At 31.5% G+C, this 27976-nt stretch overlaps 2 protein-coding genes across 12 annotated transcripts in view; one reads left to right on the plus strand and one right to left on the minus strand.

The window, feature by feature from the left end:
• On the plus strand, nt 1–27284 carry LOC145329933 (guanine nucleotide-binding protein G(q) subunit alpha). Of its 11 annotated transcripts, XR_013883183.1 has the most exons (14): nt 310–448; nt 890–968; nt 1534–1579; nt 4219–4337; nt 8740–8923; nt 11119–11227; nt 11677–11726; nt 12522–12650; nt 14664–14793; nt 16325–16478; nt 19865–19972; nt 22766–23891; nt 26848–27039; nt 27163–27284. XR_013883183.1 is itself a non-coding variant. In XM_080174412.1 (13 exons), the coding sequence occupies exons 3-13, from the start codon at nt 1569–1571 to the stop codon at nt 22846–22848; spliced, it is 1203 nt and encodes a 400-aa protein (XP_080030538.1). In that variant the 5' UTR covers nt 310–448; nt 890–968; nt 1534–1568; the 3' UTR covers nt 22849–23501. The 11 variants fall into 11 exon arrangements, 10 of the variants coding, with proteins under 10 accessions (XP_080030537.1, XP_080030536.1, XP_080030535.1 ...); XM_080174412.1 differs by lacking the exons at nt 26848–27039; nt 27163–27284 and adding an exon at nt 13945–14073 and having other exon boundaries at nt 8740–8924; nt 11123–11227; nt 22766–23501; XM_080174408.1 differs by lacking the exons at nt 12522–12650; nt 19865–19972; nt 26848–27039; nt 27163–27284 and adding exons at nt 13945–14073; nt 17599–17706; nt 20515–20607 and having other exon boundaries at nt 8740–8924; nt 11123–11227; nt 22766–23501.
• Nucleotides 1–27976, minus strand: part of LOC145329935 (uncharacterized) — a 151025-nt gene that overhangs the window by 32807 nt on the left and 90242 nt on the right. The gene's annotated exons all lie outside the window — the stretch shown is intronic.

The raw sequence follows: 27976 nt of genomic DNA on the forward strand, positions 1-27976 counted from the left end.
AGATCTTGAATAAGATGTCAACATGAAGACTGATTAGTGATAATCTGCATATAACCTTCAACACGTGAATATTCCATATCCAATAGTTTGGCCAGCCACTTGTAGGGCTTCAATAATCAAAGCAGACAAACTAATTGAAAATACATAACAATATATTTCACAATGGTTGAATACCGTTAGCTGAACCTTGAAATCCTTCTCTTTCCCCCTTGACCCCGAAAATCTCCAAATTACCTCCCCACCCACCCCTTCCTCCAACCCTTAATCCAGCTCCTTACACAAGGCAAGGAGAATACTAATACATACAGGAGATGCCCCTGCCTTTAACCTCTAAGTTGAACACTATGTGAGGAAGGTGTGTAGCTAGATGAAGGGGGCAGAGCAGCCCATACAGTTGGTTTCCTAGCCAAGTCAATACAACAACTACATCTATTCAACCAACAACTAGGCACACAATTGCATATCTTAATTCTTTTTAAATACTTGGTACCTAGTTGTTTTTCTATTAAGTAGGAAGACTTTTTTGACTAAGCTTAAACGTTCTTCTAGTTTTATATTTTTTACCCAAACTATTGTTAAAGCAATGATCTTTACATTTATACTACGTTTGTAATGGATAGCGCTAAACCTGTAACAACTATGATTCACATATACTTTATGATGATTTTTTATGTTTACATATTTTCAAGGTATAAGCAGCAATAGTTTTTAACATATTAATAACGTTGCTGTAACATTTGTCTAACAGTGGGATTTTTGTGGTTTCTCTGTGTTTAATGTTGTCATCCTTGTTTGTTATTTTCGCTCTTCGCTTTTATTTAATTGATGCTTGATAATTGATATTAAAAGCATACCTACTTACCTAAATCATGTAATTTTGTGATTCTAGGATACTAAAAGTGGTACCTATTAAAAATTGATTCCTCAATCTTCGTGCTTTTTGGTTGTTAGTATAAATAGTCAATAAGGTAAGGAGATATTTGTATTAAAGTTAATTCTATATACACCTGGTTTGTTTCAAGGGTGAAAAGGAACTGCCCATTTAAGAAATTCTGTCTAAAACACACAAATAGTTGAAGAAAAGATACCTTAAATTGTAATATTGTTTAAGTTCGAAGAGATATCCTAAAAAATCCAACTCAAATGCATTACAAATCATATCCTACTGTTCTACCAGACTCGTTTTTAGACAGGGTTTTTAAAAATGACACATCCGTCTTTACAAATTTTAAGGGGAGTAAGGTGATGTTTGTTAATTTCGGACGAGCAGGGAAGTTTGGGACAAATCCTATTCAAAATCCATAGAAAAGTCATATTGGATCCTTGCAGGAGGTAAATAGGAATAAGCCGAAAGTTTTTTTTTAAGTCCAAATTGTTCTACTCTTCCGAAATTATCCTTCATTACTATAGGATTTTTTAGATTTTTTATCAATATTAAGTTTATACTTTGCTGAAATTATTTATTTAGGTTTATATTTTATTTATTTGATTTATATTTATGACAATAAGTAAAGAAAATGATTATTAATGCAGGAGAAAATAAGAACCAAATTCTCTGATTAAAAATCATGGAGTGCCCGTAAGTACTTGAGTGTCCTGGGTTGTCCTGCGTGCAATATTTAGGACTTAAATTTTTTAATCTTGACCGCCCCTGTTTTTAACCAGACGCCTTTGTAAAAATTATATAACAATTAAATCAGCTGGCTTAAATTATGACCTATGAAATTCTGTTTACATTAACATTTTAATATTTTTTTCTTGTAGTACAGAATTACTGTATAGGCCATAGTCGAAAGCTATGATTCTTAGACCCCCGCCCCCTTTTAGAACATCTAATCAATTTATGTAAAACTATTTTATATATTTTTATAAATGACATGAAAAAGTTGTTCTTAATCTTGAAAATAAGATTTTTTTCTTAAGTGGAAAAATTGTTTTACATTCATTGTTGAATTTTTCTTAGATTTAGGCATTTCCCGATTTGAGTCCTTAATAAAGTTAAAAGTTTATATGTTAATTAATGTGTTGGAAATGAACTGTTCGTCTTGTGATGTTGCACTAGTTTACATGGAAGTCAAGGATGGTTATATTTGTAGTAGCAGTATTTTTTTTAAATGATGTGGTACAGTTTTATGTGACTGCGTAATCATTAATCTTTGAAAATAGAATTAGGGGTTCTTGAAAGTAAATAAGAGGGAGAGAAATTATGAAGATATCCCGTAAATCAAAGTGTTTAGTACATTACAAAATACCCTATTTTTGGCACTCTAGTGTTCTAAACGCTTGAAGTCAATCAACAACAAAAAATACTATTTAGTTTTGTGTTAAATTCAAGTAACTATTGTTAAAAGGAAGCCATATATTAATTTTTAGCTTCCTATGTTGTTTCAAAATGTACTAGACATTTTATATTATATGATATCTTCAGTGTTTATTTCAATCTTTTTAATACCTAACAGAAATTCCCTTTAGCTTTAATTTTGGTTAGATTATGGTAAGTCAGTCCACCTAAACCAAAGTTAAGAATAGACAATTTTCAATCTGTCAAATGTCAAAGATATGTCAATGTTTTTAAAGCTAGACCAACTACATTTTTTTCAGAGAAATTAACTTTTTTTTGCAGATTTAAAAATACTTAAAATCCGGAAAAGATGCTATAAACTGTGGTTTCAACAAAGGATAGAAAAAAATATTCATTTAAAGACAACTTTTGAGTATTAATGGTCGTTAGTAGAATTGATTTAAAGTGCATGTGACCATTCTATTTTGAAAGGGTTGTATATTGTAGTTATAAACATTGTCTTACAGGATGTTAGTTTTTATGTCGTCAGGAAGATAGTCATTTTTCCTTAATTCAAAATATTACAAAAAATCCCCTTTTAAAATCTTTAGATCTTCATATTTTATGTTTATAGTTTATATTTTTAAACACAAGTTTGCTTTATACTAATCAATCTAGGATTAGTTTTATGATTAAAACCAATGTTTTTTATTCTAATTTTAAAACCCAAAACAGTGCCCTAACATTTAAGGAAGTAGAGTGCATTTCTTTAAAAGCTTGCAGAAATATTTGGACTTTTATTTTGGATAGACTTAAATCCTTTGGTATGCGGATTAATTTTATTTATATATTATGTTCCTTAATTTAGTATTAAATAGTATCCCCAAAATATCTTACGGTAGTGAAACTTATTTTACATATACCTATTAAAAATATTTTTTGAACTCCAAAAGACTAGCTTACATACTAAAGGATTTTTACTATCATAACTCAAAGTTTACAGTTAATAAGGGGGGAGGCGGTTGTGACACTTTTTGAAGCCAAAACTAAAAGTCAAAGGAATTCAACTAAAAAAAAGAGTTACGGCACTGAAAGTTGGTATAACAGTTGCTTTAAAGAGTTACAATGTGGAACTGTGTAGAAACGGCGGCTGAACCGCCGCTATCGCCGAATGTTTTTTGACAGGAAATACTGGTTTCACCAACTTTTCTTCACAGTTTCACATTGTACCTCTTTAAAGCGACTGTCATTCCAAATTTCAGTGCTGTAACACTTTTTTAAGTTGAATTCCTGTAGTTTTGGTTTTAAAAAAAAGTCACAACGTCCCCCTCCCTCTGACATAAAGGGAGATAGTTTTGATTCAAAGATTCCGTAAAACTCGTTGTTAGTACTTTTATAAACATTCATATATAGTTATCAAAATATATATACATATGAAAGGGAGGGGGCGGATGTGACTCTTTTTGATTCCAAAACTAAAATTCAAAGCAAGTGTTAAATGATAATATAGGGATATTTTTATGAGAAAAAAATAAATTTGTCTCATTTGATTTAAAAATGTTTAATTTTGGCAATAAAATACAAATAAAATTCGTTGGGAAAAGGCGGTTTCTCGGCGAAAGCGCCGTTTTGTTCTCAGTTCCAAATTGTACCCCCTTAAAGCAATTGCCATAGCAAATTTCAGTGCTGTAACTCTTTCTTAGTTGAGTTCCTTTGACTTTTAGTGTTGGTTTCAAAAGGAGTCACACCCGCCTCCCCCTTTTTAGCTTTCTTGGATGGTTCTAATTACCAAAATACCGGATTTTACGGGATCTCCACAATAAACCTGTTTCCGTTTGTCATACATTGAATAAATGCTCCTACCCAATCCCTTGCTTAAAAACAAAGTAATAATGCAGAGAGAAAAAAAGAGATTTAAACAAAATTGCTTATTTCAGGATGGCGTGCTGTCTAAGTGAGGAGCAGCGGGAGCAGAAGCGGATCAATGCTGAGATTGACCGCCAGCTCCGGAAGGACAAAAGGGATGCTAGGAGGGAGCTCAAATTGTTATTATTAGGTATGCTTTTTTTTGTCTCCGAGCGGCTTTAAGTAACCCTCGAGTCAACCAACTATACTAAATTAGCTGTCTTTTTGGTTTCTTGATTGTAACGATAGATCTTTAGGGATCTTAAGGGATAGAACGATTAATTGATGTACACATTAAATTGAAATAAATAATATTATCTCTTATGTAGATTTTTATCAGTGGAAAAGCTTAAACACTGTTGTATTTTCAATGAAATAAAAAGAGAACTATGCAAGTTATTTCTAAGCACCTTCCATCATTGATCCATAGTATTTTTGTAGTGAATATATTAGGTTTATGTTTATCGACTAAAAAGTTAGGTTTCACCATGATTTTATATGAAAAAATAACTTTGAAATGTAAAGCATTTTTTGATGCAATATCATCAAATGCTTTGTTGAGTTTAAAGGACAAATTAAAATAACAGAAAAGAAAAACATCAAATGCTGTAAATTGCAAAAGTACACTAATTAAACAGTTTACAATATTACAAGTTACCAATCCTTTTCGAAATATACATTTTTAATCAAAAGAATATACTTTTGTGTCAAAGCTTTTAAACAACAGTTTGAAATCATCAAAACATTTGATGATATTACACCAAAAAAATTTCATATAAAACCATGGTGAAACCTAACTTCAAATATTAAACATAAACCTAGTATATTCACTGAAAAATACAATGGATCAATGCTGGAAGGTGCTTAGGATCACTTGCTCTTGTTCGTGCATAGTCCCCTTTCATGTAAATAAAACCAAGTATTTAAGTCAACGAATGAGAGAACGTGTGGTAGGGGTCAGTATAATTTACTGTCATATTTCTCCTTCCTCCTTCAAGATTTTGCTACGACCATGACAAATGGATTCATATCAAAACTGAATATATGACCTGTAGTTTGTTTAATAGTTTAGTGGAAGGAAGGTCAACCCACCCGCCAGCCCTGAAAACTGATAGATTTAGATATGCAATTGAATTATGATCAAAATAGAAGAGAATGAATCTTTTTCAATTGTTTCTTTTCTTTTTAACTTCTAATTTCCATTTTCTAGTTATATTATCTATAAAATTAAATAGAAAATATTCAACTAAATGTAAAAAACAATCGTAGGAATCTGTTATAACTTATAAATTACTAAAGAGGACTATCCACGAACCAGAGCAAGTGATTCTAAGCATCTTCCAACATTGACCCTTAGTATTTTTTTTAGTGAATATACTAGGTTTATGTTTAATATTTGCTTTATCGACTAAAAAGTTAGGTTTCACCATGGTTTTATATGAGAAAAACTTTGAATTGTAAATCAATTTTTAAAGCAGTATCATCAAATGCTTTGTTGAGTTCTAAGGAAAAAATAAAATAACACTGCAGAAAAGCATAAAATGTTGTAAATTGATAAAGTACATTAATTAAACTGTTTACAAGTTACCAACCCTTTTTCTAAACATACATTTTTAATCACAATAATTTACTTTTGTGTCAAAGCTTTTAAACAACAGTTTAAACTCATCAAAACATTCAATGATATTGCACCAAACAATGCTTCACATTTCAAATTTTTTTTTCATATAAAACCATGGTGAAACCTTACTTTTTAGTCGATAAAGCAAATATTAAACATAAACCTAGTATATTTACTAAAAAAAATACTAAGGGTCAATGCTGGAAAATGCTTAGAATCACTTGCTCTTGTTCGTGGATAGTCCTCTTTACTTCTAACATGATATAGAATAAAACCCACCCAAAACCTCAAAATCCCTGGTTTGGGTTTTTGGGTTGGATTATGGGTTAACAACCCTGCCTCCTCCCCTCACTCTCTGTTTCAAAATACCATATAGCAGTCGTTATTTTTTTTGTCGGACCGTTCGTGTGGGGTATTTTCAGAGTCATCTGTATGAATCTTGTTATATAGCTTAAAAAAAATTCTTAAACCGCAGATGTTTCTTTAACTATGATATCAAAGCAAAAGGATGATTTTTAAATAATGTTTCAGAAAATTTTTGGCGAATTTATTTAAATTGCGAATAGCCAATTTTTGACTCACGTCCATGCCATAATGTATATTAAGGTTTGCTATAAATAATCTACATTGATCTTGACTGTACAAATTGGTTTAATGTTGATGTGTATAAATGGGGATAGGAGTAAAATAATAGTAGAAAAGTTTGTTTCAGTAAGATTAAAAGAATAGATATTAAGAAAATACTAATAAAGTGAGAAAAGATAAGAAAGAAGGACCAACAACACACACAAAAACTGTCCAAACGGAGCGTTACTGACATATCTACCGACATTAGTGACCTAAAAACCCCTTAATATTCATAATCTACAAAATAAAATAAATGGCTAAAATAGGCACAATATTAAGAAATAGAATTGAAAAAAAAACCTTAGGCCTATAGGGAGCTTTCCTAAAATGCAGAACTTAATCGGTGCAGTAGTAAGATTTTGTTTTATTTTTATTTTTTAAACGTATTACATTTTAAAAAATATTTAATGCTTTTTTGGGGGGTACCCTCTCCTTAAAAAGTTAAAAACTTTAATTGTCCTATAAGCGACTTAACTGTAAAGGAGAACCAGTTAGCGAGATCTTAATCTACAGACAGATAGACATCCATTTACTTTTATAAAAAGTTTTATAATAAAAAATATCACTGTACGTGCGTACAATATAAAAGAATATAAGAATTGATGAAATAAAGTTCCCTTTTATTCCCTTTCTCTACATTCAGTTTAATGATCCGTAGCTTGACTCTTCTTTGTATTATGTATCATGGCTAATGAATGTGAAGTATAAATGGGATGCATATGGATATGGTCAATGTGTATATATTCCATTATTACTAATACGCACAGAGCTCCTCTATTCATAGACAGACCAAGATTTACAACCTTTAACGAATGAGTGCTTATGTAAAACAGTAAAAAATATCGAGAAAAATTCAGCAATTATAAAGCTTTATTTCTAAACTTTGTTCCTAAATGTTATGACTTTCTTTCATGTCAATTATGCTTATGAAGTTATCTTTTTTATTATTAAACACATATAAACAAAATGCAAGATAATTGCTAGCTGTTTATTAAAAGCGAAGCTTTTCTATAATTAGGGTCGGTCCGTCCGTACGTCCGTCCGAGATAGATAGCTTTTATTCGTTAATTTAGGCATGTTAGAATTGTCCTATCGATTTCAAACTTTGCATGATGATTCCTGTAGTAGTTGGGTACGATTTAGAAAGCGTAGCAACTCTATAATCATTACCAGAATGTCCGTACGTCCATTTTAAACATGTTGATTTTTCTACTTTTTTAACAACAAATTTTCAAGTGTTTTAATTATCCGTTTGATCTGATTTTTGGTATATTGATTCCTGGGACAACAAAGAACAATATTATAAGCGAAGCAACTCTATAATCAAGTCCAAAAATGTAAGTATGTCCATAAACATTATCCTGTTTTTAAGCAGTTTTTCAACAAATTTACCTACAATTTTGATTCGACATTTATACATTTATGTTCCGATTTTTCAGTTCAGATACTATACAAGTGTTAATGTCCGTTTGTCCTACCGTTTCAGTGCTTCGCTTTTATGGATGTTGTCATCCTTGTTTTTTTGCTGTATTTTATAAACAATCGGTCAGGCCAAAAATACAAACCTTTTCCTGGTTCTACTTAATATAAAATGGGTATATAACAAAAGAAAAAAATATTTCTTTATCAATCACTAAGTAACAGGATGTTTGTCTGTAACTATCTGTGTGTGTGTGTGTGTGTGTGTGTTTAGTAAAATATCTTGTAATTGTTGAACCGATTTAGTTCTCTTTTACAGTGAAGCTTCTTGCAGGTACAGGAGAAGTTTCAAACTATTTCTCCTGCTCCCAAAGAAAAATCAAGAATTTTTTTTTCTCTAACTAAAATAAAAAAGTGTCTGGTCGACTACTCCCCCCCTCCCCCCCATCCCCCGCCTCTTCCCTCAAGTCGCCTGGCTTCAAGGGGCGTTACCGCTAGTATAAACATACGCATAATGGTAAATTAAACACTAATTTTTAATAATGTTTCTGTTGTCCAAAATTAAACATTTATTTAAATGTTTCTTTATCCGAAAACTAGTACTTTTATTTTCTGTATGGAAAGTATATCAAGCTATTATGGAAGAAATATGAATCTTTTTGTTTATGTTTTGATTTGCTTTATTCAAAGTTCATAAGAATCTAAAAGAATTTTTTTCACCTATTGAAAATTAAAATTTAGACATATTTTATACAAATTGTAATTAGTAGTTAATCATTTACATTTTTAAAATCTCAAGCAACATAATATTCAGACCAATGTCCCCATCAAATCTGCAATTTTTCCTCCATGTCATGCTAGAAGCTTAATTTTGTTGTTTGTCTAGGGACTGGAGAATCCGGCAAATCGACCTTCATCAAACAGATGCGCATCATTCACGGCGCCGGCTACACGGACGAGGACAAGAGGACACACATCAAGCTTGTGTATCAGAATATCTTCATGGCCATGCAATCCATGATCAGAGCAATGGACCTGCTCAAGATACAGTACGAGGACCCGACTTGCCAGGTACTGGGGATTTAAGTAAACACGATATACGAGAACACTATATAAAATAGAATGTATATTGTTGCTGCATTTGTCCATATTCACATGAACGCTTTAGTCGACTTCAACCCTCGTTTACTACTTATAGTTGTAGTTCATCCCTTTTCATAAAAATACTTTCGTCGACTAAGATGCTAAACAACAGAACTACAGTTAGTATAGTTGAATATCATCTTTATTACAGTTAGTACATGATATATTATAACGACAAAGTTTGTTTATTTGACATACGGAAAAAGTCAGGCAATGACACTGAAATGTATTTAAAATTAAAGCCTCAAACATAAAGAAAATAGTTTAATTTCTGGGGGTAATAAAGTTTCTTACTCATACTATCAAAATAAGAAATGCGAGTGAATCATTTTTATTAGAAGCCAAGCTACACTATAAAAATATATTTCTCGTCATTCTGAGGGATTCGTGTGACTATAAATGAAGGGCAAGTAGCTAGATTTTTAAGTTTTCAAATATCTTAGTCAATTTTGTTTGATTTAAAAAATATTTTGGGTATTTATATTAGAACTTAAAATCTTTTTGTAATAAGGATTGCTAAATGGTATGGTATTTTTCTGTGCTTCGCTTCTTATGGATGTTGTCATCCTTGTTGCTTGAACTTTTGGAAAAGCTGTAAATTCTGGTGTTTTTGTTCTAGAATTATTATTAAACATTGTTGCCTACGATTGTTTTATTTCAAACACAATGATGTAATAATTTTAAGGACTATTAACTTTTTAACTTAGATACTGAACACTTTCAAGGTGTCTTTTTGTATTGTTGCTCAAGTGTAAAAAATATTTTTAGAATTTGTTACCTAAGCAAAGAAAATTGAATTTATAGCTTCATTATTATCCCAAAGAGATAGATGCATGAAATGCATTTCAGAAAAACGAATTCAAGTATAAGTTACAAATATACCATCAAACATATAATAATGTTAAAATTGAATGTATTGCTTACCTTGAACTAATTAAAATATACTTAATCTTATCTTTCTTAATTTTTAATAGTTGTAAGAGATAATCAAAGCCTAATAATGTTATTTTGCTTTCCTCATGTTTATTTACTTTTTAAGATAAAGCTATTTCCCTTTTCTTTCAAATTGTATGGTATTTTTTATTAGTTAAAGGCATTTTCATAATAAGAACCACAATTTTGAGATTTAAGGGGGGGGGGGGGGTTATAATGCAACCATCTCGTAATCAGTGAGCAAATGGCACTTAGAATTCGAATCTCGATCTTAATCCTTGGAAGGTCTATTTTCCCTAAATCGAACAAAAGTTGGAAAAGTAACGGCTGGCGGCTCAGCAGTGTTTTTTGCCTATTTTCAGGGTAAATTCATCATCAATTACGTAGGAATTAACTTTTTAAAACATATTTTTGGTTTAATTCATGTTAAATGATAGCAATAACCATTTTTAAAACTTCTAGTACCAACAGCTACCGTCTAGAACCGTTTGATAGTGGAGTGGAAAAGAGTATTATGTGAAGATAGGTTTCGTGACTAATTCGCAATATAGATATCCAAAAAATGGCAAAACGGCTGAGCCGCCAGCGGTTAGCCGTTACTTTTCCAACTTTTTGTTCGATTTAGGGAAAATATACCTATCAAGGATTACTCATGCAAAATTTCAGATGGAAATTCGAATTCTAAGTGCCATTTGCTCACTGATTACGAGATAGTTGCATTAACCCCCCCCCCCCCCCTTTATGTATCTTAGCTTTATCATTCTAGAGTTCTAAATAAACAAAGTATGATATTCCTTGAAAGCATAGCTCATCAAATATCTTTAAAAAGATTAAAACGTTGAAAATATGTTCTGAAAGCTAAAGTATTTTTTAACTCCTTAACAATAAATTTACAGAAATGTAGGGGGTAAGAGCTAAAATACTATATATACCATGACCTATTGTAGTTTGGGTAATCTCAATAATTATTTAAACAGACTGTACATTTTTTAGTGTTTCCTCAAAATAACAAAAAAATGTAGTGCTTTCTGAACAAAAGAATGTAAGGTTGCTACGGGTGCTAAGAAAGCAAAAATCTCTTAATCAAGACAATCGTCTGCAAATATGGGGTCGTTGAAGAATATGGTAGTTGTCTGCAGTAAAATCTATCCCTAAACTAACATTTTTAATAAAAGATACCAAATTTTTCGCAGGAAAAGGCGGACCTAGTAAAGTCTGTGGACTACGAGACAGTGACAACGTTCGACGCCGCCTACGTTACCGCCATCAAGGACCTGTGGGCAGATCCAGGCATCCAGGTATAGATGCTTTCATTACGAATAAACTGCCACGAATGTAAAATAAAGCGCATCCCCTCGTTAATGGGAAGGTGATAGGTTCGAATCCGGACCCAAATTTCGTCATAACTAAATACTTGAGAAAATTACTGCTACCATGTCATATCCGCTAGATTAATAGTATGGGGAATGCCTTGGAACGAAACTGGCGCAAATCATCCTGAAGTCATGTTGTTACGCTCTCAATTATGATTTTTTTAAAAAGTAAAAAAAGTGAAGGGATTTTCAAAATTGAAAAAAAAGATAACGCCGGATAACCATATTGGTCTTGATGTTGGCGAGATCTTTTCCTACAGACACAGGCAGACTTCATGTTGAATTGACATAAGGATAGGAAATCAAACTTAAAGAAGTTTTAGAATCATTTCAATTATCAATAATGCTGTTAATTAACCAAAATAAATATTTAGGATTGCTATGGTAGAAGGAGAGAGTATCAGTTGACGGATTCAGCCAAATAGTAAGTTTTTACCAAATAAAACCGCGAAATTTTTAAAGAACATTTATACCTAATATCCACATTTTTTGTCATAGATTGGTCAAAAAAAAAAGGGTTTCTTGATTCTGTTTTTTACTTGAAAATGAAAATGGTATGCCCTCGTAGAAATTTATAGTTTATCACAATAGTTTAATTACAATTTTATTGATAATATTGCACCTAGACTTAATTTATAAAAATGTAACTAGCACATGAATATTTTATTAGGTTTCTTTAGACTTAAAACCACACGAAATTCCTCTCACTAATAACACCCAAGCCTCAAGTGCCTAATTTCATTAGGCTAACCTAACTAGGTCTATATGTTAAAGAAAAAGGAATCCCATGTGTTTTTAATTCTATGTTCACCATTATATTAGTATTTTAAGTTTAAAGAAAGAATTTTTATTTTATTAAAATAAAATCTTTTAAAAGGCAAGTGATAATTGTTCTGGAAGAAAATACTATTTTCTGTACTGCAAGTTTTTATTTTCTACCTATTTCCAGAACTATTATTCTTGTCCCAGAGTTCAATTCCTAAATAAAATACAAATTTGGCTTTAAGGTAGCCATACAAGCAATTTTTTTTATATCCCCTTAAGTTTTCATAAACAATTGGTTTAAAATTAAAGAAAGGGTTGATAATGTTTTAATACCTTTACATTTTTTAATGTTATTTTTGATTTTTTTTTAATTGCTGTTTAATTTTTGCCAACCAAAATTCTTATCACTTGTAGCCTTTAAAGTTTGCACGTAGTTATAACTGATAATTTTTAGCTACCTGTCCGACATAGACCGAGTTGCAGCCGACGGCTACATACCCACAGAACAGGATATCCTAAGGGTGAGAGTACCCACCACGGGTATCATTGAGTACCCCTTCGACCTTCAGGAAATAAGATTCAGGTTAGTAGTTGTGCAAATAACTCCTGCAACGTATTACACGTAGCGCGCATTCGCTTGTCGTTGGCAAGATTATGTGTTCGAATTTCGGTCAACCGCGTCATAATTTAGTATGTTGAATGTTTTGATTACTGCTATTATGAATTTAGGGAATGCCTTGGCCCAAAATAGTCGCAAATCATTACAATGCACAGTTAGGGCTTGTAGACAAAAGTTGTGCAAAAACCATCTAAAGGATTACTACCTTAACTAAATGCAATTCGTGGATCTATCCCTTTTTAAAAATTCCTTAAAACTTATTTATTTAACATAAAAAATCATAAATGTGAATTAACACCTAAAACTATAGGTATGAATTTTTATTATTTATATTTTATAAACTGTTTACCTAGGTATCTACCTATATGACATTCTTTGGTTTACAGCATCGATATATACTTTATTATATAAAATGTATTTTGTATTATAACACCCTATATTAGAATATTTATATTAGCAATTAAAATTAGTTGTATAGTATATCTTTATTGTATTTCGTAAAGAGGGCAAACCATTATACTAATGGGTAGAAAGACGACTTTTGTAACCCGTAAAAATGGAAACAGAGAAATAAACTAACATTTTCCATATCCATTAAAGATATAGAAAAACTGAAGACAATATTTTAAACTAAAACAGTTAGTATGTTTCGTCTATTATGATGTTAATACTAGATAGCCCTAGTATCTGAAGTCAGGACTCAGATGTACACGGGGATGACAAATTGCAACAACATTTGTCAACCTTGTGCGAAAAAATCCATGTTTTACATATGTCTGATGAGCTACCGACTATACTACTATAGCTTCCACGAGAATTGTGGGTCAGCTTGTAATGTAACATAGAATACAATCAGCTGTGCACGAAGCTTACCAATATCCAAGATTGGCCAAAGGATTCTCACTTCCAGTCTCCGTGTGCATCTGATTCCTAACTTCAGAGAATTAGGGCTACAACAACAACAACAACTATAGCCACAACCTTAGCGCAACACAGCTTGTCGCTTGGCGCTTTAGAAGCTGTACCTACATCAATAATCAGGTGTTTCTATTTAACTGTTACTAACGGCTATGCTTCTAGAGGCCTCTAGGGAGGGTAGTGGTACACTCCCCCCAAATAATCACAAACCTTCCTAGGGCTCCATTGTAAAAACCTTATCGGTCCAGAGGTTAATGGGTCCTTCGGTAGAGACAGACATACATCCTACTATATATGAGGATTGACCTAATACTCTTTCATTATAAATCATAACCTTTAGTTTTCTGGACGACATGACGCGTATAGAGGATCCTGACTACTTGCCCTCCGAGCAGGATATCCTGAGGTCCAGGGTGCCCACCACCGGCATCATTGAGTACCCCTTCGACCTGGATGGAATAGTGTTCAGGCAGGACATAATTAAACTGCACTGCACATGTAGTTAGTTAGGGTTATGGCGACGTTTTTTTAGGATTATTTGATGTTGTTCTACTTATTAACAAAATAATTTTGTTTGTACTTTAACCTACACAGTTGTTATGCTAATAAATACTAGAAACTGTTAAACAAATGTATTTCAGCAATTATGTTGTATAAAGAAATATCTATCTTGTAATTTATTTCAAACACTCGTATTGTACTTTGAATATGTTGTATCTATTATAATATTAGGTATACCCTGTACTTTATTACTTTTATATGCACTATATTTCATCTTATTTAGTGAATTTAGTGGGAGGAACACCATATTATAGGAGCATTGAATTAAAAGTATAGTAGTATATTTAGTCAAATTTAATCCTAGTTTCTATTATACGTTGTATTTTAGAAATATATCTAGTTGATTTATTTACAAAGGGATTCTTCTTTGAAAAGGTTCCATTTAAATAATACAAGTTATAGATAAAACATGAATTTTTGTCATGGAAGTTTAAATGGAACCTCACTAAATAAAATAACAGCTGTAGCTGGCTAATCTTAACAATTGATCTAATTCAGAATGGTTGACGTGGGTGGACAGAGATCCGAGAGACGGAAATGGATCCACTGTTTCGAGAATGTTACTTCAATTATATTCCTCGTAGCTCTTTCAGAGTACGATCAAATCCTTTTTGAGTCAGACAACGAGGTAATGGGCTTTTTAAAAAATTGCACAGCTAGGTACTCTTTTTTTAATGTATGTTTGTCCGTTCATTCGTCTTGAAAATAAATTTACAACCAATAATAATTTCTTGCGTTTTACTAAGACAGACTTTAAAGGTTTTAATTTTTCCACCAATGAAAACAATAGTGCTTTCTAATAATTTGTATGGACCTCTAAAATAATGGTCTCCAAAAAGTTGTCGGTCTTAACGTTAATTTTTACTAAAATGAAGAAGTGGATTGGTCGTTTTTGTATACCCAATGTAACCTAACCTTACTTGACCTAAAATAATAAACAATCAAACAAACTTATTTTCAATTAGTTTCAAAATTAAGAGGGAACCCTGTTTCTTGTTATTTTTTTATGTAATTATCCTAATATTTGTAATTTCAAGAAATTTTCTCATTCTCATTCATAACCGAATAATTACAATTACCTACCCTTAATATTTATTTAACTATACTAATTTAAACAAAATTAATTCTTTGAAACCATACCTAAACAATTAATGACAATTTAAAAAATACTAAAAGTAATTTCTAAACAACTTTTTTCACAAGGAAAAAATAAATAGGTATAAAAAAAGATCCAAAATAACGTTTTGTTTTGTCTTCTCTTATTTAATAAATCTGTTGAATTATTTAGAACTTATATTCATAGGATTAAGACAATGGCCGATTAATTAATGTACATTCCCAATAATGACACACAAAATTACCCCTTCTGTAGATTACAATTTTTATTTAAACAATTGGGCACTCAGATTGATGAACCAACCAATCAAAAGTCCCTAAAGGGGGGGGGGGTTTAATGCAACCATCTCGTAATCAATGTATAAATGGCACTTAAAATTCGAATTTTTATCTGAAATTTTGCATGAGTAATCCTTGGTAGGTCTATTTTCCCTAAATCGAAAAAAAAGTTGAAAAAGTAACGGCTAACGGCTCAGCCGTTTAGTCGTTTTTTGGCCATTTTTAGGGCAAATCTGTCATAAATTACGTAGAAATCAACTTTTTGAAACATATTTTTGCTTTAAATCATGTGAAATGATACAAAAAAAAACATTTTTTAGATTTCTAGTACCAGCAACTACCGGCTAGAACCGTTTGAAAACGTTTTGGATCGGAAAAGAGCATTATGTGGAGAGAGGTTTCGTGATGGATTTTGCTTGAAAATGCCCAAAAATGGCTAAACGGATGAGCCCTAGCCGTTAGCCGCTACTTTTCCAACTTTTTGTTCGATTTAGGGAAAATAGACCTACCAAGGATTACTCATGCAAAATTTCAGATCAAAATTCGAATTCTAAGTGCCATTTATACATTGATTACGAGATAGTTGCATTAAACCCCCACCCCCTTTGTTAAGGTGTTATATTTCTAAAAAAAAAATTCACATTGTAACCGCCCACACCATCCTCCTTGCAAGAAAAAAAACAGAAGGGGGGAGGGTTATCTCCCATGTATGAAATGATTTTTAAATGATGCAACAAATAATTGACCTTCTACATTAATTTCAGAACCGGATGGAAGAGTCAAAAGCATTGTTCAAAACAATCATCACATATCCCTGGTTCCAACACAGCTCCGTCATTCTTTTCCTTAATAAGAAGGATTTACTAGAGGAGAAAATTATGTACTCACATTTAGTCGACTACTTCCCAGAATATGATGGTAAGTGCATCCATTACAGTCCCAACAAATCAGACAGACCGACCCAAACTATAAAACCATAATATGAAAACGTCCACAATTCGAATATTAATGATAATCATAATATAAGACAGTAAGTTTTTTTGTCTTAAACTAAAGATCTCGGTAATTGTTGGTCTGATGGTTTGTACTTTTCAGGAAAGCTTTAAAACAGTCTTAGAATGGTTTTAGGCTCCTAGAGGTTAGGTGTTTATAGTGTAAAGACAGTTGGGGGCCGGTAGAAGGGGGGGGGGGGGAACTAACCAAAGATCCTTAGATTTAGAAACATCCTAGAAGGCTGAAAATGTTTTGAATAGTCAGAACTTAAACGTTATAATCTATAATTATCTAGGTACCCTGTTTTTATTATTTCCATAAACTACAACAAAAAATGACCTAATGCAGAATAAATGTGGATACTACTTGATTAATAATGTATAGTTTGTGCTTTTCCATACTTAATTTTCAACTTTAAGTACGTGTATGTATGGCTTCACATTTATCAGTTTATGAAATTTTAGTTATTTTTAGAAAGATTAATACTGAAATAGAATATATTAAGTTACTTGGATTTATTTTTTTTCTTGAAAATTGTATAAAATATTGGATATAATAATTGTGGTTTAATATTGGTTGCATTAAGATGAAGTAGGGTTGTAAACAAGGGGTAGTTGGTAGGATGACAAAAACATTAGGTATTAAAAACTGGTAAGCGCCTTTTAATGTTTAAAACACTGTCACGTATACCTGGCTTAAATGGCCGGTACCTCCAGTCATTACTCTTTGATATATAGTGACAACCAATAGGGTATATGGCATTTTTATAACCGGCAAAATTACAATTGTGTATGTTTGTCAAAAATGGTTATTTGTGAATTATAAGATTTGGTATTTAATGGTAACTGGCAAAATTTCATCATCCAGCGTTTTACTTAAAGTGTCTAGCGCCCCCACCCACCCTTAATTAGTTTGACCTAAGTTGTCCTTAATTTAAACGCACCTTTTAACCCTTATTTTCTATTTATTTCAAAATTAAAGGGTGGGGTTCTAGCACTTTCAAGGAAACCGCCAAAAAGCATCTGATAAATTGATTTAATGCCAGGGCCTAAAGAGGATGACAAAGCTGCCCGCGAGTTTATATTACAAATCTACTTGACCTCCAACCCAGACCCGGACAGAATGTGCTATTCTCATTTCACTTGCGCTACAGGTCAACTCGGCACCTGTAGCAGGAATATTTGACACTAGTTTCCCAGTATTTACACTTGCATCTTAATGTACATTAAGAAGAGATGGCAATCCAAATTTTAATCAGAATTTGTTTTGTTTTACGTCGACAATATTCAAACAATCGGATCAGAATTCGAATTCAATTTTGTGATTTGAGCATCGGATTGCCATCCTTGATTGCCAAAGTATTTAGCAGGGCTCTGCAGCCCAGTATCAGCCGCCTGTAAGCCCCAGTGAAATCGTTTAAACATTCAGCTGTATGTCTAAACCTGTTCTTAAACGGACAATCTATGTCTAAATGACAAAAATTTTATCACACTAGCGGGTTTTAATTTAATGCGGCAGTGGCGCGGCTGCTGAGCCCTGGTATTTAGTCTTAGCTTTGAAAAAAATTAATGACTTTTTTTCCCATTCATGAACATGGTAAATCTTAAAATATCAATTTTGAAAAATATACAATAGCATTCTGTATTTTTCCTTTTTGATCAAAATCAAGTCAGAAATTGTTTTTAACTGGCATAAATTAACAGTTTTCTTTGGGTGAAATATTCCTGTCAGTAAAAATGTTAGACATTTTAGTTTTGAGTTTATAAATGGATAGGTATATAATATATTTGATGGATATTACACCAGTTTTTTCATGTTCACTAATAAAGTGAAACACGCATTGGGCTGATAAAAAAAAATCGATTTTTCCCTTCCACCCCCTTTACTCCCGCCCCTACTAATGTATGAAAAAACTGACCAATTGGCAATAAATGAGATCTATGTTAGCAAGTAAAATTGACGACAATTTTTTCCCTGTCATAATGTACACGTATAATCTACATCCATTAGCAATTATCACTAAAGGTATTTTGAACTGCACTTTTATCTAAAATATTTAACCTTGAACTAAACATACCTAGACAAAATTTAAGTGATTTTATATCTTGTACTTCAGAGAAGTCCCCCCAAATTACGAAACCTTGACGAATATTTTTCTTCAAATTATTTAGTAGTTGGTTACAGCTGTTTTATTGCACTTGGTATGTCAAGGTTATTATCAAGTATTATGGTAATTTTAATAAATTCATTTTATACTACTATATATACTTAACATATTCCTTATTATTATCATTTATAAGGATTCTCTGTATGTTAACTTTTAATGATAAAATACCTATGTACTTGCCGTGATAACACGTGATAGGGTTTTAAGTAGCACAGCTAATTTCTAAATTATTGTCTGTACGTACAATTAATGTATTACCCAGAAAACTGGTTCAAGTGGTTGGGACCGATGCTATTGGCTGATATTCAAAGACCAAAGAATCGGCTCAGGGTCCCAAACCCGTGGTTAGCTCGTGCCCCCTCTATTTTTTACTTAATCTACGAAATAAACATTTCAGTTGTCTATCGTTAATAGCTGCCAAGAAAAGAACGTTACGAGCTGACTTGACTGACAGACAACGTGATAAATAGTAGCTTCACTACTAAAAATAATTTATTTGTAGTAAATAATATTTTGTAATTTTAAATTCACCGTAGAAAATAATAGTATATTGCGGGGGAAAAGAACATTTTATTCATACCTAGTGAATAAAACAATAAAAATCAAGAAATTGTTTTTGATATTTTCAACCTTTAATTTTATTGCATCCTGGGGTAGATTCTTAAAAAACGTTTGGCACACTGCGAGCCTCACTTATTTTAGTGAGCTAGTGAGCAAAAAAAGTTTTTTAAGAATCCACCTCTGATTGTAGTAATAAAATGGTTTTCAGCGACAAAGCTTTGGTGAATAATTCAGAAAATGTTTTTAGGAATTTAAATTGTATTTTGGCAGGGGTGTGCATTCTGCAAGGGATCCCCGCTTAAAGGGGGGGGGGGGAATGAAGAAATATTTTACAGCCGGGGAAAAAATTGAAAAATATGTGGGAGGGGTAAAAAAATTAATAAAATAAAGAGTAGGTACTAAAAATAATTTTCTTCCTTCTTAGGGTGAAAACTAGGGGGGGGGGGATGGAAATAAATGAAATATTTTGCAGCCGGGGAAAGAAATGAATCTTGTGCAGAATATCAGAATATACACCCCTGTATAATTTAGACAAATGTATTTAGTGTAGACGCACATTGTAGCCATTTATAACTTTTTTCAGGACCTCAACGAGACGCGATTCACGCGCGCGAGCACATTCTGCGCATGTTTGTAGACCTTAACCCTGATACAGAGAAGATTATTTATTCACATTTTACGTGTGCCACAGGTAACTAACTAACTCATTCCAGACATGGAGATAAGGCAGGGTGGCAGGATTTAACCAGCTTTCTCGTATTCTTCTAAGTATCTGGTGCATTTTAAAAAAGCTGTAAAAACTTATAATCCATACCTATTATAAAGCTTTTTAAAAATCCAAATTGAATTGAATTTGAAGGCTTAAATGAATGTTTAATTTGCAAAAGTTTTGTAAATGTATTAGATACTTGAATTACGAGATTGTTGAATAAATTCTGCCTCTCTTTGGAGAATTGCGCAAGATTTTTTGGTAAAAGATATATTTGAAGTTTTAACCAAAATTTTCTTGTGCTTTCTCCTGTCTCTCTGGAAGGCAGCATAGCGTATAAACAGACAGGCCTTTCACAACAAGATATTTTTTTCTAAAATTGCGACAGGACTGTCTGTTTAATTCTATGCTTTTGCCTTTCATCTACATTATATTAATTATATCTTTTTTTCGGTACCGGCTAACGCCGTATACTACCTGTTGCCGCCGTTCTATCCGCCGAACCTGTGCTTTGCAACGTACAGACACTGAGAATATTAAGCTTGTATTCTGTGCTGTAAAGGATACTATTATGCAGTCTGCCCTGAAAGAGTTTGGCATGGCTTAATTATTATACAGTGAGTGCCCTAGCTAAAGCGCACAAAAAGTAGATTTTAATTTAGTTAAATTTAGCCCTCTTTTATTTAAATTCTATTGCAAAGATCCAATAGAAGATATTTTAAACAATATCTTCTTATTTAAAATGAGGATTATTTATTATTTGAAGAAAAAATTGTATTTAAATAAAGTTTCATAATTACACCTTATTTTAGTAACATGCACAGTACTTTGAAATTTTAGACTGTTTAAAGGCACAACGAGTATATGATACAACAATAATAAAAAGGGACATTTACGTTTAGGGGGGTAAAGGGGTGTTTACTCCCCTCAAACTTTAAAAACCCATTATTTTACAACCCTCAAATTTTTTACAATATATTATATTACCCTCCTATAGCCCCACATTTTACCCCCCTGAAAAAAAAGCTTGGACGTCCCTAAAGGGGGTTATCAGCAAAAAAAAGTAGGAACGCTAATTTATAAAGGATTTTGGCAAGTAAGAAAAAGAATCATTGATAAAGGTATTTGGCCATAAAATCATGATTATATCTCCTTGATATGTAAAAAGAACGATGCCTGAACAAGTGCTAGGAGACCTTAACACCTTACAGCAGTGATGTCAAACATTTTTTTTTAGTTAATGTTCTAGGTTTTTGTTTCACATAGTTGATTAAACAAAACAGTTTTAGTAATAATATGTAATATATTTAGCGAAATAACTGAGAGTTTGCTATATCTTTAACAGTCTGGTTCATGTATTGTTGCTTTTTATAGCATATAACGATAGTTTTCCATGCCATTGCGAGTCTTTTTACACATTGAACTAAACAAAACGTTTGGTGTTAATTTGACAAAAATTGCTAAACATTTTCCCCATCAAATTGTATTCGAACTGAATTTTTTTATGCTCATTTAACCATAACTAGGGGCTACGCCTCCTAGAGGCCTCTAGGGGCACTTGAGGAAGGTAGAGTCAAATTTGATAACCCAATTTTTTATTTTAGATTTTAAAAGAAAAAGTAAAAAAAAAAAATTGGGGGGGGAATTTTTTCTAGGGGCGATTTCTCTTGGGAGGGTGGTGGTACCCTCCCTAAAATAGTTATAAACCTTCCGGGACCTATAGAAGTTACCCTGTCAAGGAGAACCCAATCGGTTCAGCGGTTAGCGAGATCCTTCGGTACACACAAACAGACAGTAGACAAACTGACATCCTGTTACTTTATTATAAGGATTAAAAGAAACTATTATGCATATATGTACCAAAAAATGCTTGGTATCATTGCTGAAAGGTGCTAAACATACTTTTGCAAAGACCGTTTCAAAACTTGTTCCAATCCCTTGATGGCATTCCAAAATCTAAGACAATCCCTAGACACTAGATTTAATTTACAAAGTATGATTTAATTAGAACTGACGAATTGGGGGAAGAAAGGGATGTGGAATATGCAGAGTTAGGTTGGATTTAGAATTTATTTTATTAAAAAATGCCCAATCCTCTTGTTAGGAGCTATAAATATAGGTGAGCTAGACAAAACCTTACATTCAACTCTCATTGATTTGTTTAGGGATACCGTCCTAATTTTGTGTCTTATTGTAATGTACATTGTTCTTCAAAAATAATAAAAAGATACAATTTTGAAACAACATTTATTGCTTCTGGTATTTAGGTAATCTCATAATATTAGTTATCAAAAAATTGTAATTGGTTAACTTAAGTAGATAATATAATTTTCATTAGTCCAATTAAAAATCCTTGCTTTTGTAAGGTAAATATTGATTTTAAAACGTGTACCTAATCACATATTGGCTATATTTATCTTATTTCGGATTTTTAAAGAACTGTTGTCAAAAAAATTACTCTAAAAAGTGTAAATAATGCCCCTTTCTAAACTTTTGAAACTTGGGGATATGTAAACGGAATATACTGAAGTTCAATATAGAATTAAGTCCTTTATAAATCTAAAAATTACGGGATAGCGGTACAGACGTCCAAGGATGAGGAAGAATGGGTGTTTACCCCCACCGCAAATTTTGAAACCCTTTATTTTACCCTCTTCCAATTAAAAAAAAACATAAGATTATCATTCCTTTTAGCTAAAGGCTTGTACGTCCCTAGATATTGGTATATTGAATTATTTATTTTATGGTTACTAATCCATTTTTTTCTAATTTCAGACACAGAAAACATTCGCTTTGTATTTGCTGCCGTGAAAGACACAATACTTCAGTTGAATCTAAAAGAGTATAACCTTGTCTAACCAGTATTACACAAACTCCTCAATAACAACCATCTCGTTCACACAATCCAAACCTTAACAATGAACAAAATCTACATAGAAAAAAATCATGTATCTGAATTTCACTGGTTGCAGTTTTTTCTGTTGCAGATGTTTCAGACATAGAAAAATAATCTTTGAAAGATAACCTCAAAACTTGATATGCCAACGCAGTGGCCTAAAATGGTTCCAAAATAGAGGTTAAAAATCCAAATCTAGGACATGTTGATTAAAAGAGCTTTTTCAATAACCTCACAATTAGGTATGACCATGTAATTGTACAAAAAAAAACACTGTTGTATAAAAAAAATCCCAAATGTGAATTCAACAACAAGATCTCTTAGTGATGCTTCTTGGCTGGAATTATATTGGATAATATGATACGCCAAGTGGATATGAATGTTCTTGTTCTACAGAACATCCCCCCCCCCCCTCCACTCCTTGCTGTTGGACTTTTATAGCAGCACCTCCCATAGTTAGCTAAAACCTGTCAAAAAGCAAGATAAATTTCTTGCGGCAGACAGAAAAAGTGTTTTCATTTTATGCCAAAGCATTTTCTAAATCATTTTAGGGAAAAAGGCAAAATTTCTGGCGGTATCGTTTTGATTATAAACATTAGAGAAAGAAAAAAGAAACTTTTTAATTATCCAGTGCCAAGTTAAAATAAAGTATGTATATCAATTTTTTAAAAAAAAACTGACATGAGTAAAAGAATCCATATTACATTCTGCTGCCATATGTTACAAGTGATTGTGGTGCGTACTTACCTACTTATACTACACATGTAAAGTAAACATACACACGTCTGTAACAAGTACATACACTCTCACACACACACATATATAATTCACATTCAAAAGTAGTCTTCTGTAAGAAGAATAATGAGAAGAAGAAAAAAGACAATGTTGTGTAATCTATCTATCTATATATATACATTGTATGTTGAATCAGAATAGAACAAGATTAAAACAAGAATAAAAGCTCACTTGATCTGAGCCGTGTAATTTCATTTGTTATATGTTTCAGTAATTATTATTATTATTAATATATTATTAGGTTATAATCATTATTAAGACAGAGGGTCAGTTCATCCTTGTATTTCAAGTGTTGGTGCTTATTATGGTCGACTCATTCATGTAATAGTCATGCATTATTAGCTTCAGACCATGAAAGGCTCGACTAATCATTATTATTATCATTATTAGGCCTAATTTTCAAGCTCCTTTTCATATTTATCATTGACTAGTTTAAATTTGTATTTAAGCAAACTTCTATTGCTTTCCTTTTAAAAATAAAATTATGTACCTTGATAAAAAAAAAATGGCCTAATAATTTCCTTTCTCCTTGCCATTATGATTATTTTTTATTGCATTATCCTTGGCCCCACTAAACTGAAGAGTAAATAAGGATTGTATTGAACTAGCATTATTATATGCTATGAGCTATCTTCTAAATATCTTACCTGATCCAGTTTCGCTCTTTGGTCTATTTGCAGCTAAATTTTAACTAAATCAAAAAAATACCTAATCTTTTTTTTTAATGTCGCAAATTATCTTCAAAAGATGGAATGATTTTCGAATTCTAATATTTTTATATTTCACTTGCTAATGGCCTAAAAGGTGTCAAAAGTTGACTTCTAAGTTGTCCATTTTTGTGTACAACAATTGAAGTTTTACTTTAGTCGCATTTAACAATATAAAATATTATTAATTTTATTGTTTTTTTTTATTTATTTCCCAAACAAAATTGAGTGACCATGAGTATTCTAGAATGTGAGTAAAAGATGAACGTGTTTTTATTTTCACTTTTTTTAAATATTCATTAATGAAAATATGATGATATAGAGTTAAATTTCTTAAGCATATAGGCTGAAATGAAAATATTTTTGGAAAATAACAAATTTTGTATTTTATAATATTTGATTTAAAGTGATTTTTACATGTATATGAAATAATAGAATATTTATTACAAAGAATAAAACAATCATAATCTGTTTGATTATATTTCCCAATAACTTAATGCCAGCCAAAGTTTATAAACCCAACTTTCCCAGGAAGCCTTTGAGTGACTATTTTTAAATACCTTGCCTACAAAAACATTTTTTACAAAAGATTTTCTAGTGTGCCAAAATTTAAAAAAATAGTAAAAGAATCCAGTCACTTATGGTCTTTTTATAATGATACATCCAAAGCTTTTAATTTTTTTTGGAAGGATTTTTCATATTTTACTGACATTACTCGTGAGCTATTTTTTAAAAACAAATGCTCTGCTATCATAACTTATTCGTTCTTGTTTGTATGAGGCTTTAAAAAGTAAATTAACAAGTTTGAAATGTTTTGTAGCAGCAGCATTTGTAAGATTTGGGACTAAAACGCCAATCTAATGCTAGTCAATTTTATACATAAATGCTTGTATTACTGACAACTTTCTTATTTTTCATATTTATTTATTTTTATTTACATTTTTCACTATTGACCTTTTCATTTCATTGTTTCTATCTAAAATATCTTATGATTTAAATTTAAACACCTCTAGTTATTTTTTATTATTATCCTATTAATTAAACTAGGGTAATTGTACTTTTTAAAAAATATTATTCGTTTATCCTACAAACATCTTGTAATATTTTATTGTTTGTAGATGAAGGAAAATTACATAACAATTTTGAGGTTTTCTAAATCTTAGCCACATCTGTTTATATACTGCTTTTGCTTTACCTAGTAATTAAATTGTATTATAAATACTTAATAAAAAAAATATAACGTGGGTGGGTGGAAGGGTCAATTCTTGAAACCAATATAAAAGAACTTAAAAAAAGATTTAAAACACATATTTTCCCATGAAGAGAGGAAATGGACATAAGGATGTAAATTACACTAGTACCCTAATGTTATGACCACATTATCTTATTCGTTGCCTCAAACTTTTGGGTACTTATATTAGTTAGTTCCGAACTAGTAGTTTCCAAACCTTTAAACTATTGATTTTATACAGGAAGATTATTTTGTTTTTGATCATTTGGGGTGAATAGTATATCTATTTTTCATCATTTGGGGTGAATAGTATATCTATTTTTCATTCATTGTCTTATCCCTTAAGGTCCCTGACAGTTTCTCGAGTAAGTGCCTCGCTAAATTATAATACCTTAAACCCATTTTTGGGTAAGTTTGTTTCGTTGGATTTATTAATTTTTTCTTCCGCCTATCCCCTTTAAAGCATAAGCCGTGTATAAAAGCGGATGTTCTTATAGTTGTATGCTTTTGTCAATTGTTGTTAATTTCATATATACAGACAGTTTTTTTTGCATTGGGTGACAGTAATAGTAGTGCAACATTATTTCTTCGCTTTTATTCATACACACACACATACATAACATATATTTGTTCGGCAAAATTTCATATTTCGTAAATTTTTTAGCATGTGCTTTGTTTAAATAATCATTATTTAAAACCTTTTTAAGGTTTTTTTTTCTAAATCATTAAGGAACTTTTCTTTATAAAGGGCGATGCTCTCCCTAATTTATTGGCAATTTATAAGGATAGGCCGTGTTATATTATGTTTCAAATCTAAGAAGAGCCAAAATTTAAGTCTTCTCCTTTAATTATTAGTTAAATAAAATGTACTTTAACTTTATTTGGCTTTTTAGACACTCTCCTGTTTTTCAGGCTTTTAGTGGATTTATTTTTATTGATAATTGAAGTACTTAGAGTAAAGTATTGATTTGCTAAAAGCCTGGGTTACATTATTGTGTGTCTTGTGACTTGAATGGGTTAATAGTATATGTGGAGAATAAATAAGCTTAGGAGATCAAATAATGTTTTTAAAACCACCTCAAAATATAATAAATACATCTTTCTTGATTTAGTAACTTTTTATGATAACAAAGTAAACTGTACAAGTATTTTTTATCATTGTATTTTAATATAACAACTATTAGCATTAAACAAATAACTTAATGCCAATGTTATATTATTTTATAAGAAAGTATCAATGCAATTTATAACATGGATTATTCCATTCTTACTTCACAGGAAGGTGGTGATTGCTATTTAAATACATAAGGTTTTGGTATTTGTGCAATTTCTACAGTAAATTTGTATAGTGTTGTAAACTAAATTTTTAACATTTCCATAATAACAAGCTTTTCTTAACAAATAAAAATTTTCAGAAAAGGTAGAAATATCAAAATTTTACAACAATTTTTATAACTAACAAAATATTCTTCCCAAAAACTTTCTTTATAGAGATTGTTGTGGATGATATTTTTGTTAATTATGAAACTTGTGTTGCTCCTAGTGCATATAGTTCTATATATTGGTGCGTGTGTACTGAATGTTATGATTGACGATTATAATTTATATAATTAGTGACAATGTGACATCTATTATAAGAGTTTAATAATAAATTTTGAAATCAGTTGTACTTGTTTTTATTATTCTATTCATATAGTTTTTACCTTAGCCAAAAATTCTCGTCAGTGTGTTAAAGCCCTGTGTGAACTCTGTAGCGGGCTAAAAAACGATTTACCCATTAGAGTAAAACATTAAGAGGGAGAAAGGGTCAAATAACTGGATTGTATCGCTACCGCCTTGTGCAACCTCTCTATTGGGTAATTGAAAATCAACCAATGGTGTCGCTTATATTAACACAGCCAAGTAGAAGAAAATAATTTAGAAGCAGACAAGATAGGTCTTTGAAAAAGGAAGGGTAGGGTAGTAGTCTGTATATACATCTATACTATAGATCTGTTATTTACCCCCATTCCCCTCCCCAACATTTTACAAAACTATGGGCATTAAACCATCGTTATCTGGGTGGGAACTTGAAGCCTTACATGATTTCACAAATAACTTCATAAACGCGAGGATTGTAATAAGTGTTCTTTGGACCTAAATAAAGCATTTGATGCATATATAAACAATCTTGCATTGGGCTACAAACAGATTCCGTGGAGATAAGATATCCCAATTGATGAACTAAATTAAACTTTCTGAAGATTACAAGGGGGGGGGTTTTTAATGCAACCATCTCGTAATCCATGTATAAATGGCACTTAGAGTTCGAATTTTGATCTGAAATGTTGCATGAGTAATCCTTGGTAGGTCTATTT

This window comes from Acartia tonsa, chromosome 10, assembly GCF_053477335.1.
Source record: "Acartia tonsa isolate MP-2025a chromosome 10, ASM5347733v1, whole genome shotgun sequence".
In the NCBI taxonomy this organism is placed as follows: Eukaryota; Metazoa; Arthropoda; class Copepoda; order Calanoida; family Acartiidae; genus Acartia; species Acartia tonsa.

What these genes read in the sequence shown, in the direction of transcription:
- LOC145329933 (XM_080174412.1), top strand. An exon ending in GGGCAGATCCAGGCATCCAG is followed by an intron (nt 11,228 to 11,676) that starts GTATAGATGCTT and finishes ATAAATATTTAG; the next exon opens with GATTGCTATGGTAGAAGGAG. An exon ending in CTTCAGGAAATAAGATTCAG is followed by an intron (nt 12,651 to 13,944) that starts GTTAGTAGTTGT and finishes CATAACCTTTAG; the next exon opens with TTTTCTGGACGACATGACGC.